Raw genomic sequence first — 12579 nt, forward strand, 5'->3', positions numbered from 1 at the left:
ATCGCTGCTGGTTACAGCTGAGGGCTAACAGAGGCTTCAGGCCGTCACTCAGCTTCCTGCTTTGGTGCCATTCAACACAGCGGAGAAAAATGAGGACTGATCTTCATCTTGATCCTCTTTTCTCCCTCTGCACGTTTCCATTTGTAGGCTTAAAGCATCAAAGTTAGACTGTTACTCCTTTCATTTAGACATGGAAACCACTCTGTGCTTTTGTCACTTACATGTGCTTTGTGTATTGTTTTTATGAATCTGGCCCCCCTTTGTGTCGTCTCCCACAAGCCCTGCAACGAGGGACAAGGACCTGTTGCCGCCGCCCATCCTGGAGCACCAGAACCCCCCCAGGCCACGAAGTAAACCCCCCAGTGGCAAAACGGCCCCCAGGAAAGAACCCCGATGTGCCACCAACTCAAACAACTCAAACAACTCAACCAACTCCATCACGCCGCTGTCGTCACTACAGCAAACCCCAGTGCCAGCACCCGCCGCCAGCGTTAACCAGGTGAGTGTTTGGTTACTGACCTGTGTGTGCTCTGTGTGTGTGATCTTTGTGTGTACCAGAGTAGAGGGGTTGAGCCAAGATGTCAGTAGATGCTCGCTGCCTCTTTATAGGATGGTTTTCCTCACAATAACAACACATTTCTTCCATGCTGTGCGTGTGAGAGATTCTTCCTCAGTTCCTCATTAGCCTGCTGGTTTACATCATGTGGTTCTGGAAGTATCACACCGTTAAAATTGCAAGAGTTTGCAATAAACCCGTCTTATGGCTCAGGTGGGAAGCACCGAAAACAGAGCAGATTACAAAAAGGGGGGTGGGGGGAAGGGAGGGGAGGGAGGGGAGGGAGGCTGAAAGCTGTATCAGATGGAACTCCCATGGAAAACAAGAGCTTTGGGTTTGAACATTCATCCAGAAACCTCAAGGAGATTTGCATCATTTGAATAATTAGATCAGAGAGGCAGACAGACAGACAGACAGACAGACAGACAGACAGACAGGCAGGCAGGCAGGCAGACAGACAGACAGATAGACAGACAGACTGACAGGCAGGCAGGCAGGCAGACAGACAGACAGACAGAGTGCTGTAATGTTATGTGTAAATGTGTGGAAGTGAACTCGCCTGAGGCCACACACACACACAGGGCGGTCTAATGTCTGCAGAAACAGTTAAGGTTCCGAAAAAATGTAAATGTGGACACTGTGGCTCTCTGGAGGAAAAAGCCTGAAATCAGTGATGTGAGGTCGGCACGCAGCAAAGATCAATAAAGCGGCTCGTCTTTTAAAGAACAAAAGGGTGAGACGTCAGCGCCGGCTCCTGCGCGGCGCTCTGGGCCGGAGTCCGGCTCTTTTGAGGATCTGCCATGTTTTGATCTTTGTTGATCTTTATGAAACCGCGCCTCATCATTATATTCCTCCGCTTGGAAAAACAGAAATCCATCTCCTCTAATGCCATCAACGCCAACAAGCCGAGGCTCGTCCAACTGCAGAGCCAAACATGAATTTGTTTTTTCAAATAATGAATTATTTTCACTTATTACCTTGTTCTGTTTTTCATTGTCAATGATAGCAGGGCTCAGGAATTAGACTGCTCCCTCTCTCCACGCACGCACACACACAAACACGCACACACACACAAATGATGCAGGCGTCATTCAGAGTTCAGTATCAAATGTTTGCGTCAGTCTGGATTCTTCCTTCTATATTCCGATCGTACCTTTTTAAATCCTGGCACAGAGAACAGGAGAGAGCAAACTAAAGCCAAACTAAAGCCAAACTAAAGCCAAAGTGAAAACTAAAAAAGCCCGACTCTTGACCCGACCGCTTACGGGATCTGAACACCAACAGCAACATCTGCAACCTCTGCAGTGATGGCTGTCACGCTGCCAGGCTGAGCCGTGGACGACAGCTGGCAGCGAGCGCCGGAGCGTTGGCTGAGCGGAGGACACAGTCTCCACATAACATGAGTGAGGAGTTGTGTTTGGCTTTTCTATAAGAATGGAAAAGTCTTCTGCCAGAAATGTAAATACACGTTTCCAATAAATCACCACACAGCGTTTATTGATGATGGATTCTGCAGATGACAGTTTGTGTTGGACGGAGTCCAGAAGTCTGACTGTCGCCTGCAGTCTGCCAAGCCAGAGGGTTCTAACTCAAACCTGCCGAGCGTCGGCGGTGTTCTCCGTGCTTCACGTCTCCTCGTCGTCGTGTTCCCGTGTTGATGGTTGCTCCTCGCTGCCCCTCATTTCAAAGCAGACCCATTGATCACTGAACATCTGAGGGTTGTGATGAATTCTAGCTGGAGAGCAGAGATGAAGGTAAACGTGGAGGCAAAGTTGCCAAGAATACTGAGAGAACCTGAGCTGAGCGAGGTCACTTTGGCTCCATGTGGGAAGATCTCAGTGCGAGGCAGAGGGCTGAGGCGTCTGTAAGATGTTTATGTGGGTGTGTCACAACATGGAGACCACGCAGCAGCAGATGGGCACTGTTGTTGTTTTGTGTGTTTTCAGCTCTGCCGCTTCAAGTGTGTTGAAAAAGAGAAGAGGAGGAATAAAGTGTGTAGTGATTGCTATGGACTTGTAACACGGAGCAAAGTGTTGAGGCTGCTGCCCTGTAGGACCGTGTGTGTGAAGCCTCACTGACACTAAAGCCCAGATTGATCGGCAGCTGAACCTCTAAATCAGGACGCACCAGCGACTCATACTGGCCGGTCATGCATGGGGGCCTGTCTGGACTCGATCTGTCTCTAAAACATGACACACTATTATTAACTACTACAAACCTTAACACATCTAGGAAGTCATGATAACAAACAAGAAAAATATTTAGATTCCCATTTGTCAAACAGCAGCGTGCCTCTTTTTAAATTGTTTAACTTCTGTGTGCTGAACACCGCTGATGTTTAAAATTAGACATTAGGCAAGTCAAACATTTTCATTTCATTTCACAGATTGGTTGAACCAGATGGCAACTCCGGATGCCTAATTTGCAAGATATTACCACGTGTTATAATATATATTTTTAGCTTTGCTGATTGTGTCAGAAGCAGGGTTGGGGATGCTGAAGGAGGGAGGAAGATGAATCAAATGTGTAAGGAGTTAAATATGGGTGTCGCTGCATCTTTTCATTGAGATAAAAAGATGAAGAAGGGAAGCAGTGTGTGTGATTCTGTATGTGCAGCTCAGATGTGACGTTTATGTCGGCGGTATCATTTCACCGATGCTTCTCTTCTCTCCAGCAGGATAAGAAGAAACACAGAGGGCCCAACAGCAAAATCACACCCAAGTCGCGAGAATTCATTGAAACAGATTCCTCCTCCTCCTCATCAGAATGCCACTCGGATTCAGAAGAAGCTGTCAAACTCCCAGCTGTGCCCTCTCAGACGACACGCGCCGCCGTGAGCACGCTGGCTCTGTCCGCCGCGCACGTCCACGCGCCCGTCCACGCGCCCGTTCCCCCGTGCCTGGGCTCCGCCGGCGCTATGGGGAGCCTGGGAGTGTTTGGCGGAAAGGGACTCCGAGTTAAAGATGGTAGCAGCGTGACGGCGAACGGTAGCAGCAGTAGTAACGGTAGCATTAGCAGCGGCAGCAATGTTAGCAGTAGCAGCTGTACGTCCCTAAGCATCACCAACATCAGCGGCTCATTTGGGACTTCGGTTCCTGATCCTGGAGGGTTGGGAGGACAGTGCAAGGATCTGGAATCCATGTCCCCCTCCTCCCACCTGGGCCACGAGGTGCCTCTCTCTCCCCTGAGGGAGTACCAAGAGATCCAGAGTCTATGGGTCAAGATTGACCTGAGTTTGCTCAGCCGGGTCCCGGGCCAGGGTTCAGGGGACAGATCCAGGGACGGGAGTGACGTTCTGAAGGAGCGGGACAGAGAGAGACAGGCGGAGAAGGAGAGGGAGAGGGAGAGGGAGAGACAGAAGCAGGAGGAGAGAGAGTGGCCGGGGATTAGAGAAAGAGAGAAATTGACAAAAGGCGAGAGACAAGAGGAGGAAAGTGAGAGATTAGCTCAGGAGAGAGAGAGGCAAGGTGACAGGGACAGATTAGCAGAGAGAGAGAGGCAGACGGACAGAGATGACAGAGAGAGATTTGGGCCGGCGGAGAGAGAGAGGCCGACTGTGAGGGACAGAGAGAAGGTATGTCAGAGTCTGGCCGCGCTGGACAACCCCGCTGTGCAAGAGCAGAGCAATCCAAGGCTAGCGGGGAGGACGGAGAGAGGAGACAACACGGGCAAACACAGGAGGCAGGCCGGCGGCAACATGGTGGTCCCGACAGAGAAACACACCAGCAAGAGCAAGAGGAAACACAAGGTGTGAAATGGAATTCTCTCTTCAATTTTTTATTTTGTTGTGCTGGAACTTTCTCAGCGTGTTTGTGCCTCTACTTCCTCCAGCACATAGCCACGTCCCTCTGCTCATATATTTCTTTCCCACATGCGCTCATTATCTGCTTCTTTGTCTCTGTTTCTCCTCGGCTGCGTCCCCAGTCGGACCACAACGAGTCCTCCGTCAACGGCAACAAGAAGCTACGATTGGACAAAGACTGCCTGCTCCTCCCGCCCTGCATCTCGCCAATACACAACCACAAGAACAGCAACTCTGCAGAGTAAGTCTGTAAAAAAATACGCCCGCTTCCCATAGGGCCGACCGAGGAAAAGAGCTCCATTCCTCAGTGTCACACATCTAAACCATCAGTCATCCGTGTGTGGGAGTGTAATCGCCGTAGCAACATTCTCAGATCAGAGACATTTTGCTCCTTCGTACAGAAGGTTTCTTAAATTCCATACCAAGCATCTGCTCATTAAACTACATTAGCATGCGAAGGCCATTTCTTTCTATCCGCTCATTACACTGAATCTATCATTTAAACACAGGAGATCCTTTGACACACACAATGCCCACACAGTACTGAAGGTGCGTCTAGCTCGCAGTTTAAAGTCCATTCAAGCTTTTGACACGGCGTGGCCTCATTTACACACACACACGCAATGTCATTAGCCAGGTGCGTTATGCAGTTAGTAAGGTCACATGCTGATGAAAGATGTGCAGCACATTACACAATCAGGCTGGCATGGTTATCAGGTCTCCGGTGGATCAGGTCTCCAGTGGATCAGGATCCGGTGTGACTCATGCAGCCGGGACACAATTATGAGATGAAGTTGTCTGACATGCGACCGCCATAAATGGAGACTTGTTGCTGGAACGTGGACACTGACAGTCCAAGGATAAAAGCGATGAGTTCATTGATGAATAGATGACGATGGTCCTCAGAGCTCAGACAGCCAGCGTCCCATCACAAGCTGTCATTACTCAGACAATTAGCCACAGACACTGGAATCTGATTTGAATTCTCTTTTTAATTTGAGGTGTGAGTGATTCTAAGCGAGGATGGCTCTGCTTCGCTTTTAAAATGTCCTCGGTAAAGGTAATAAGAGGTGTTTTTAGAGATATGAAGTATTTTTAGAGAGGCTTAGAAAGCATCACGTGTTGCCGAAGTCATTGGAGATTTAATTTCAATTCCCCCCCTCGACACAGAAATGACACAACCATGAATCCAGCTTTCCCTGTGAATTATTAAACCCTAAGCCTGATGTCTCTATAAATAAGCCTCAACATGACAGACACAAAGGAAATGCTTCCACGTTCCCCTCAGCTGAAGCAGGCAGCAGGGAGTCAGAGAGAGAGAGAGAGAGAGAGAGAGAGAGAGAGGGACAGGACTGAGGTATGACCCAGACCTGAACCTGCACCGTCCACAACCTGCCCTGTCCACGTCAACACTCCTGTTATTATCTAAGAGGCTCTTCATTAAAGCTGGACGTGAGTGATGTGATGACCTCGCTCAGATTCAGGTCCTAAAGACACAGAACGCAGCCGCTGATTGATTAGATTCATCAGCAGCCGGGTGGATTGGATGACAACAAAGTAAACAAGCTCATTTTCTAAATACTCAAAGATGTTTTACAAGCAACTGAGAGGAAAGAGGATAACATATTCTGTTATCATTGTTCAGCCACAATAAGAGTTCTGTGTTAGAGATCTGGCCTTTCAAAATAAAAGCAGGAGCTGTTTATGTTAAAGACACGTCATTTGTAATATTTTGACCTTGGTATTCTGAGTCTGGGGTTTGGCAGACAGGAAGGTTCTGACAAGGAACACAAGAAAAAAGAGGGAAAATTGGCCTCATCTGGGGAGAAAGGGGGAAAAGGGTCTCAATTTATAATAAATAAATAATATACAAAACCTAATGCCAGAACACTCCTCTGCCATCATTCTATCAGTTAGTCTGTATAAATTACAGGCCCTCAAATTCAGCCAAACACTCTTCAACAATAGAATAATAGACTATCAAGACGCTGGCGTGTCTGCTGAACGTGCCCAGGTCAAGATTCCTGTCATGACTGAGATAAATGTCATCTCCCTCAAACATCAGTGTGGGTTTGTTATTCATGCGTGCAGACGACTAAACTCTGCATATGGTTTAGAGATCTGTGTGGACGGATTTCCACATCAATTCTTACTTGTACTGTGGGACTCTCCAGGGCTCTCAGTAATGCTCTCAGTTGTTGAGCCCTTGAAAATGAAAGGATTTGAAGTGGCTTGAAACTTCAATCGGGGCCATAAAGTTAATTTTGAAAGCCAGAAATCTCAGCACGTGGCCAAGCAACTGTGGAGTCGTTTCAAATGGACTGTGGAGGCAGATTTGGCAGATATACTGTGGTCATTTTGTGCTACGGGGCAATAAAAGCCGTAGACTTATTTCGCTTTTTAAATAACTGTGAGGGCTCCAACGTGCTTGTATACACACGCGCACACACACACATTCCCCTCCACTTAGGGAAGCACACAACCACAACGCACACAAGGAGAGTCTCACCTGTGTGCATGCAAACAAACACCACACAAGCACACACTCTTCTTCTCTCTCCTTCTCTCCCTCTCTCCCGCTCCCTCTCTCACACACAGACTTACACGCACACACACTCACACTACAACAACTAATTAGTCTTTGTCTCCCTGGTTTTGTGTATTATCACTAATGTCGAGACCCGGGGCGCCGTTCTGCGAGCTCAGCAACTTTCCCGCTGCATCAAACCCCCTGAGTTTTCAGCAAGAGGAAAACATAAAAATATTATCTGTTGTGTTGCAAACAATATGAGTCACAAGAGCTACAATAAGGCTGCTGAGGGAATAATCAGCGATGCTCGAACACGGAAGGCAGAATTAATACGATTTCAGGAGGAAGAGATTCATTCAGCAAATGTGAATTAAGTATGAAAGACATGAGGACGTATTTAACCCAGAGGAGTTATGCCTTCACCATCCGCCAACTTTTGTGCTATTAAAATGAGAAATGTGATAAATAAGAGAACCTGCAAGAGGACAGATAAATGAGTCTATGATGATGTCACCGTGTTTCCTCTCACAGTCAAATACCAAACAAAGGTATTCCATCAAACCTCCTCATTCTAGATGCATATTAGCAAACGTAACACTTAATTCTAGGACGGTGAAACGTTTTGTTTGCTCAGCAGATTAAACTACATGTAGACCGGATCTACTTTCTGTAGTTGCAGAAATATGGAAGTATCTATTTATGCACATAATATGCAAATGACAGATAAAGTGCTGTGGTCGGCAGGTGCAATCATTTTAATGATTCACAGCAGGAAAAAAATGTAATCATGGGAAATTCCCAAAAGAACGTAAAGTCGTTTTTATATGGATACAGCTTGCAACTGTTGAGAAACCTCCCAAACTGCCCTGAAAGCTCTAAAAGCGTTTTTTATTAACATGAATTTGCCCGCCCACACACACACACACACACACACACACACACACACACACACGTATACGTCTAGACACACCCACAGAGTCCGAGGCCTGATGATGCAGCTGACCAGATCAGTAAAGAGTCGTTTTTACAGGGATGAGCCTGTTAAACTGCCTGTTTTCAGTCAGTGTGCACAGTGGCGCTGCAGTAAGGGAGAGGAGAAGTGCATCATTGAGTACTTTAAATTATTATTATTTTTTTTTTTTTAAGCATGTAGAAATGGTTCCTAAGTGAAAATAAAAACATGGAAATGTGCATAATAAGACATCTTTAAAAGCAAATAATAAGATACATGATCAATAATATTAAGCATATTATAGATCCATACAAAACCATGGTCTTATGTTGCAGTGGTCTCATGTGTGTGTATTAGTGTAGCTGTCTCTCTGGCTGCCTGGAGTGTGGTTAGTTATTGTTTAATTATCATTCATTATTCTCCTGATTATTTCAGATGATTTGCTCCTGAATCATTGTGAAATATTTAATCTCAATCAAAGTCGTTTCAATTGAATTTGAATAACAAGGCAACGAACATTAACCAGATTACATGAAGATACATTAGGAATAGTAAGGTAGTAATTCAGAGCGTGTGTGTGTGTGTGTGTGTGTGTGTGTGTGTGTTCCCTAGCTCTCTAAACAGGAAGCACGCTCGGCGGCGTGACGAGAAGCTGCTTCCTCCCCTCCTGTCCCCCCTTTCTGATGACCCCCCTTGTAAACGGCCATGTGACGGTGGTTCCTCCCTCGGCAAGGAGGGCGGCGCCACTGGGATGCTGACCTGCACCTCCACCTCTTCCACCTCCTCCTCTTCCTCACACAGACATCGAAGAGGGGAAGGCAAGGCACATGGAAGAAATGGCAGCGTAAGTACCCCATAATTATCCTGCTGTTCTAGTTCTAGTTGATAGTAGTTGTTAGAGTATAGTATAGTAGAGAAATCTGGGCTGCTGCAGCTGTCAAATGTAACTGTCTAACGTGCTTTCATGCCCAAATCAAGGCGTGGCAGCACAGGAAAGCACTCAGAGCACAAAACTCCAAACTCCAAAGCCAAAGATTTCTCTCCAACTTGGACCCAAAACTTGTATTTCTTTGCACATTTCACTTTTAACAATCTCACTCCCAGACCTTGCAAACCCATAATAACCAAACAATGATCTCTTTATCTTTATTAGCTTAGCAGATCCCAATGGAAATCAATACATTCAAACTGCTACTACTTCCCTGAATCAGCAGGATCTCAACTAGATGTTGTCTGTAGTTGCATATTTGCAGCCCTATAGGCGCTCGGCTGTGCCTGGATACTTCTGGCCTTCTCGCCGACTTTATTGGCAGAAGCGAGTAGAAGTTGGACACTGATTAGATGAACTGTGAGACTGGCTGGAAGCACGAGGAGCTCGGCCTTTGAGGGGTTAAGATCCATGTGGAGATGTCAGTCAAGCGTGGGGGGAAAGTTAAGTAGAGCTGAGTGTCATCAGCACAGCAGTGATGTGAGCCGCAATGTGTGAGTGGTAGTGAGGCATATAGAGAAGAGAAGGGGCCCCAGTATTGACCCTTGTGGACAAGCAGTGCAACATGATCACTGGTTGATAAGAAGCAGCTTTATCTGAGAACATTAAACAATTCTAACTAACTCTGCCAGCGCTCTCCTCCCAGTTTCTAAGGACACAGCAGTATGCAAGATGCCCGCAATAACTTAAAAGCTTTTATGTGAAATATGACTGATATTACACAAAATCATCTTGGCTACATTAGCGGTATTAAGTTAATGATATTTAATTCATAAAGCATCTGAATCTCCAGGATGACATAAACCTCTAGTGACCTGTTTCACACTCTCCTGCCTGCTTTATGTCTGAGAGTGTGAGAGTCCCGGCGGAGGAGCAGGTAATGCATCAAAAGCAGCAGGGAGGAGAAATAATGCAATACTCCAGTGGAGAACAGCTCCTAGCGCATACACAATGGAGGGACAATTATTTATAAAATTGACAGTGATACATTTAGAGGAAATCCTACATGGATCACCTGTAAAGTTTCGGGATTTTTATCTTTATAGCTTGGAACGTAAGGTTAAGGACAAAAGAAGAAAGTGAGAACGGTGAAAGAGAAATAAAAGAATTTGGCAGGAGAGAGAATATCTAAGAGTAAATTCTACATTTATTATCCATTTCAAGGACAATTGTTTTTATTATGTGGTTTGAAAACGAGTAGAACAGTGGGAAAAAGGAAACAAACTTGAAACAGGATATGGACTGAGGAGCTTTTTTTCGCCGCCTTCCGTCTTAATATCCGACGGCTCAAACACGAAGCAAAACGCTTGTTTGGCTCTCACACAATGCCGGTGTAATTAATACTAATTTAACAACATGCACTTCGCCGGCCTCCCTCCTACAGGAAATGGATGCCGGCGAGAAACCCTCTGTAGACGGTTACCATGCCAACGGACAGTCAGAATGTGAGGTGTGGACCGAACCGCTGACGGAAGCTGCAGAACCTCGCAGGCCAAGACTCTCATTCAGCGACACGTACGTAAAATACACACACACACACACACGCACACGCACATATATATACAGTATATATATAAACTAAAAGAGTAGAGAGACAAGAAAACATATGTAATGATCTTAAATGAGACATATTATGGCTTTTGTACATTCAAACCTTGCAAATAATTCTAAACACTAAGATGGGGAGTGTGTGTGTGTGTCTGTGTGTAATCTGTCCCATTTGAAGGTGTGATGGCGTAATAATGACACATTAAGGTTGAAACATTACACACTGGTCCCCAGGTTCACCAGAATAGATTCAGCAGTAAATCTGTTTGATTGCTTTATGACATAATTGGAGAGTTGTGCTTAATGGTATAAAGCGCTGTGAGGGCGCCGCTCGTCCAAAGCAAAGATGTCTGGCAGAGCGAGCGGCAGAGAGGCTGGACAGCTCTCACACTGTCAGCATCACTGAGGCACGACGGAGGCTCCCCATCTCTCCCGCCCGTTCCAACTGAACTCATTTGATCCAAGTCGTTGACAGTAATTCACTCTTACTTGTGGTTTGTCTCACTCCTGGCAATTTCAAACACAAAATTTGAAGAAGGCATCTTTGCAGAAGCTTTCTAGTTCCCTGACGCTGCGTTCATCCTTATAAGGAGAACAAATCATTAATGCTGGAGTGTGATCGTTGATTTTCAGCGATGCATCAGGATCAGAAGCATGCAAACAAACACCTGCTGACCTGCAGAGGGCGCTATAAATAAAGAAGCAATCACAGGGCAAAATGTCAGGGAGGGCGAAGGCATCCCCATCACATCTGCGTACCTGTGGTGTGTGTGTGTGTTGGCATGATGCATCTTGTTAGTGACTGTCCCAAAGGGTTTCTGCATTATTCATGGAACAACATGTTTTCTTGTTATACTAAGGTTACACTAAGCCTAAGGTAGTGTGATGCCTGTGTGTGTGTGTGTGTGTGTGTGTGTGTGTGAGCCGCAGTCTATCAGTAACTCTAAGCTCCCTGCAGCCAGTGATTATGTGAGTAATTCTAACGTGCAGTGTTTTTAATTAAGGTGTCAGCGCAAACATGTTATTTATGTTCTTTTCCCAGAGTCCACAGTGCCGACTACTACATGCAGGAGGCCAAGAGACTCAAGCACAAGGCTGATGCTCTGGTAAGGTGTCGTCTTACACACTACATTCTCCAATTACTGGAAGAGATCAGCTCTACACACACACACACACACACACACACACACACACACACACAGTAAATTCACGACCTACACCAAAACATCCAGAGCGTACACTGTAATTATGCCTGTGTGTGGTCAGATGTGCGTGTCTTGCTGCTCCTGCATGTGTGTGTGTGTGTGTGGGTTTATCGTCTCCATTGTCTCCACAGATTGGAAATCTATTTCATATTTTGCAATTGCAGTGTATAATCTGTGTTATTTATTGCACCATTTGTCTCCGAGGGAAAACTGCATTCAAGGAGTGATGATGTCGGCGAGATTACACAATATCATAAGAATTATCTGATTTCCCCCTTGTGAGGATGTTTGTTCCATCTCTGTCTCTTTCATTCCGTTTTATAACATTTTGTCTCATCCTTGTCATTATGGCGTCCCTCCTTTCCTTCTTCCTCCCTCTCCTCCCTGTAGATGGAGAAGTTTGGTAAAGCGGTGAACTACGCAGACGGCGCTCTCTCCTTCATAGAGTGTGGGAACGCCATGGAGCGCGACCCGCTGGAGGCCAAATCGCCGTACACCATGTACTCTGAGACGGTGGAGCTGATCAGGTGAAGATCAATCAATACACACCAGCTCACCATAACATATCTAAGGCTGGTTATTAAAATAATCTGTAAACATAACGTTTGGCCGGAATCCCTCAATTTTAGATTCAATACTTGACGTGATAAATGCAGTAATGAGGTGGAATATTTATTAATATTACAGAATTTCTAACGTTTATCATCACAGAGAGTAAGTAACTGTAAATTTCAACCATTTCAGTCAGAAACTTCAAAGAGAATTAAACATTTGAAGCTTGACTCCACACCGACATCAATCAAACGCATTTTCAAACTGGAATTAGGAAAAATTGTAATGATAAATGAAATAAACATGAAAGAAACGGAGCTGTTACTTTATATGGACTGTGCATGTAGGATATTTGTGTGATGGCTTGCGGATATTTAAATGTTGTAGCTAATGGGGCTTTGTTAATTATTGATATTTTATTTAATCTTTGAATATTTGTATTCATA

General features: G+C 45.6%; 1 protein-coding gene across 1 annotated transcript in view; it reads left to right on the top strand.

The window, feature by feature from the left end:
- aff2 (AF4/FMR2 family, member 2) overlaps nucleotides 1-12579 on the top strand; it is a 39841-nt gene that overhangs the window by 19196 nt on the left and 8066 nt on the right. The window contains exons 7-13 of the mRNA XM_076143402.1: nucleotides 280-499; nucleotides 3231-4304; nucleotides 4481-4599; nucleotides 8453-8684; nucleotides 10213-10343; nucleotides 11419-11482; nucleotides 11972-12108. Of these exons, the coding sequence (XP_075999517.1) occupies nucleotides 280-499; nucleotides 3231-4304; nucleotides 4481-4599; nucleotides 8453-8684; nucleotides 10213-10343; nucleotides 11419-11482; nucleotides 11972-12108 (1977 nt within the window). The remainder of the gene's footprint in view (nucleotides 1-279; nucleotides 500-3230; nucleotides 4305-4480; nucleotides 4600-8452; nucleotides 8685-10212; nucleotides 10344-11418; nucleotides 11483-11971; nucleotides 12109-12579) is intronic.

The sequence above is a fragment of the Genypterus blacodes genome, unplaced genomic scaffold (genome assembly GCF_046128005.1).
Source record: "Genypterus blacodes isolate CSIRO-AG114 ecotype Tasmania unplaced genomic scaffold, CSIRO-AGI_Gbla_v1 ptg000024l_1, whole genome shotgun sequence".
Lineage (NCBI taxonomy): Eukaryota > Metazoa > Chordata > Actinopteri > Ophidiiformes > Ophidiidae > Genypterus > Genypterus blacodes.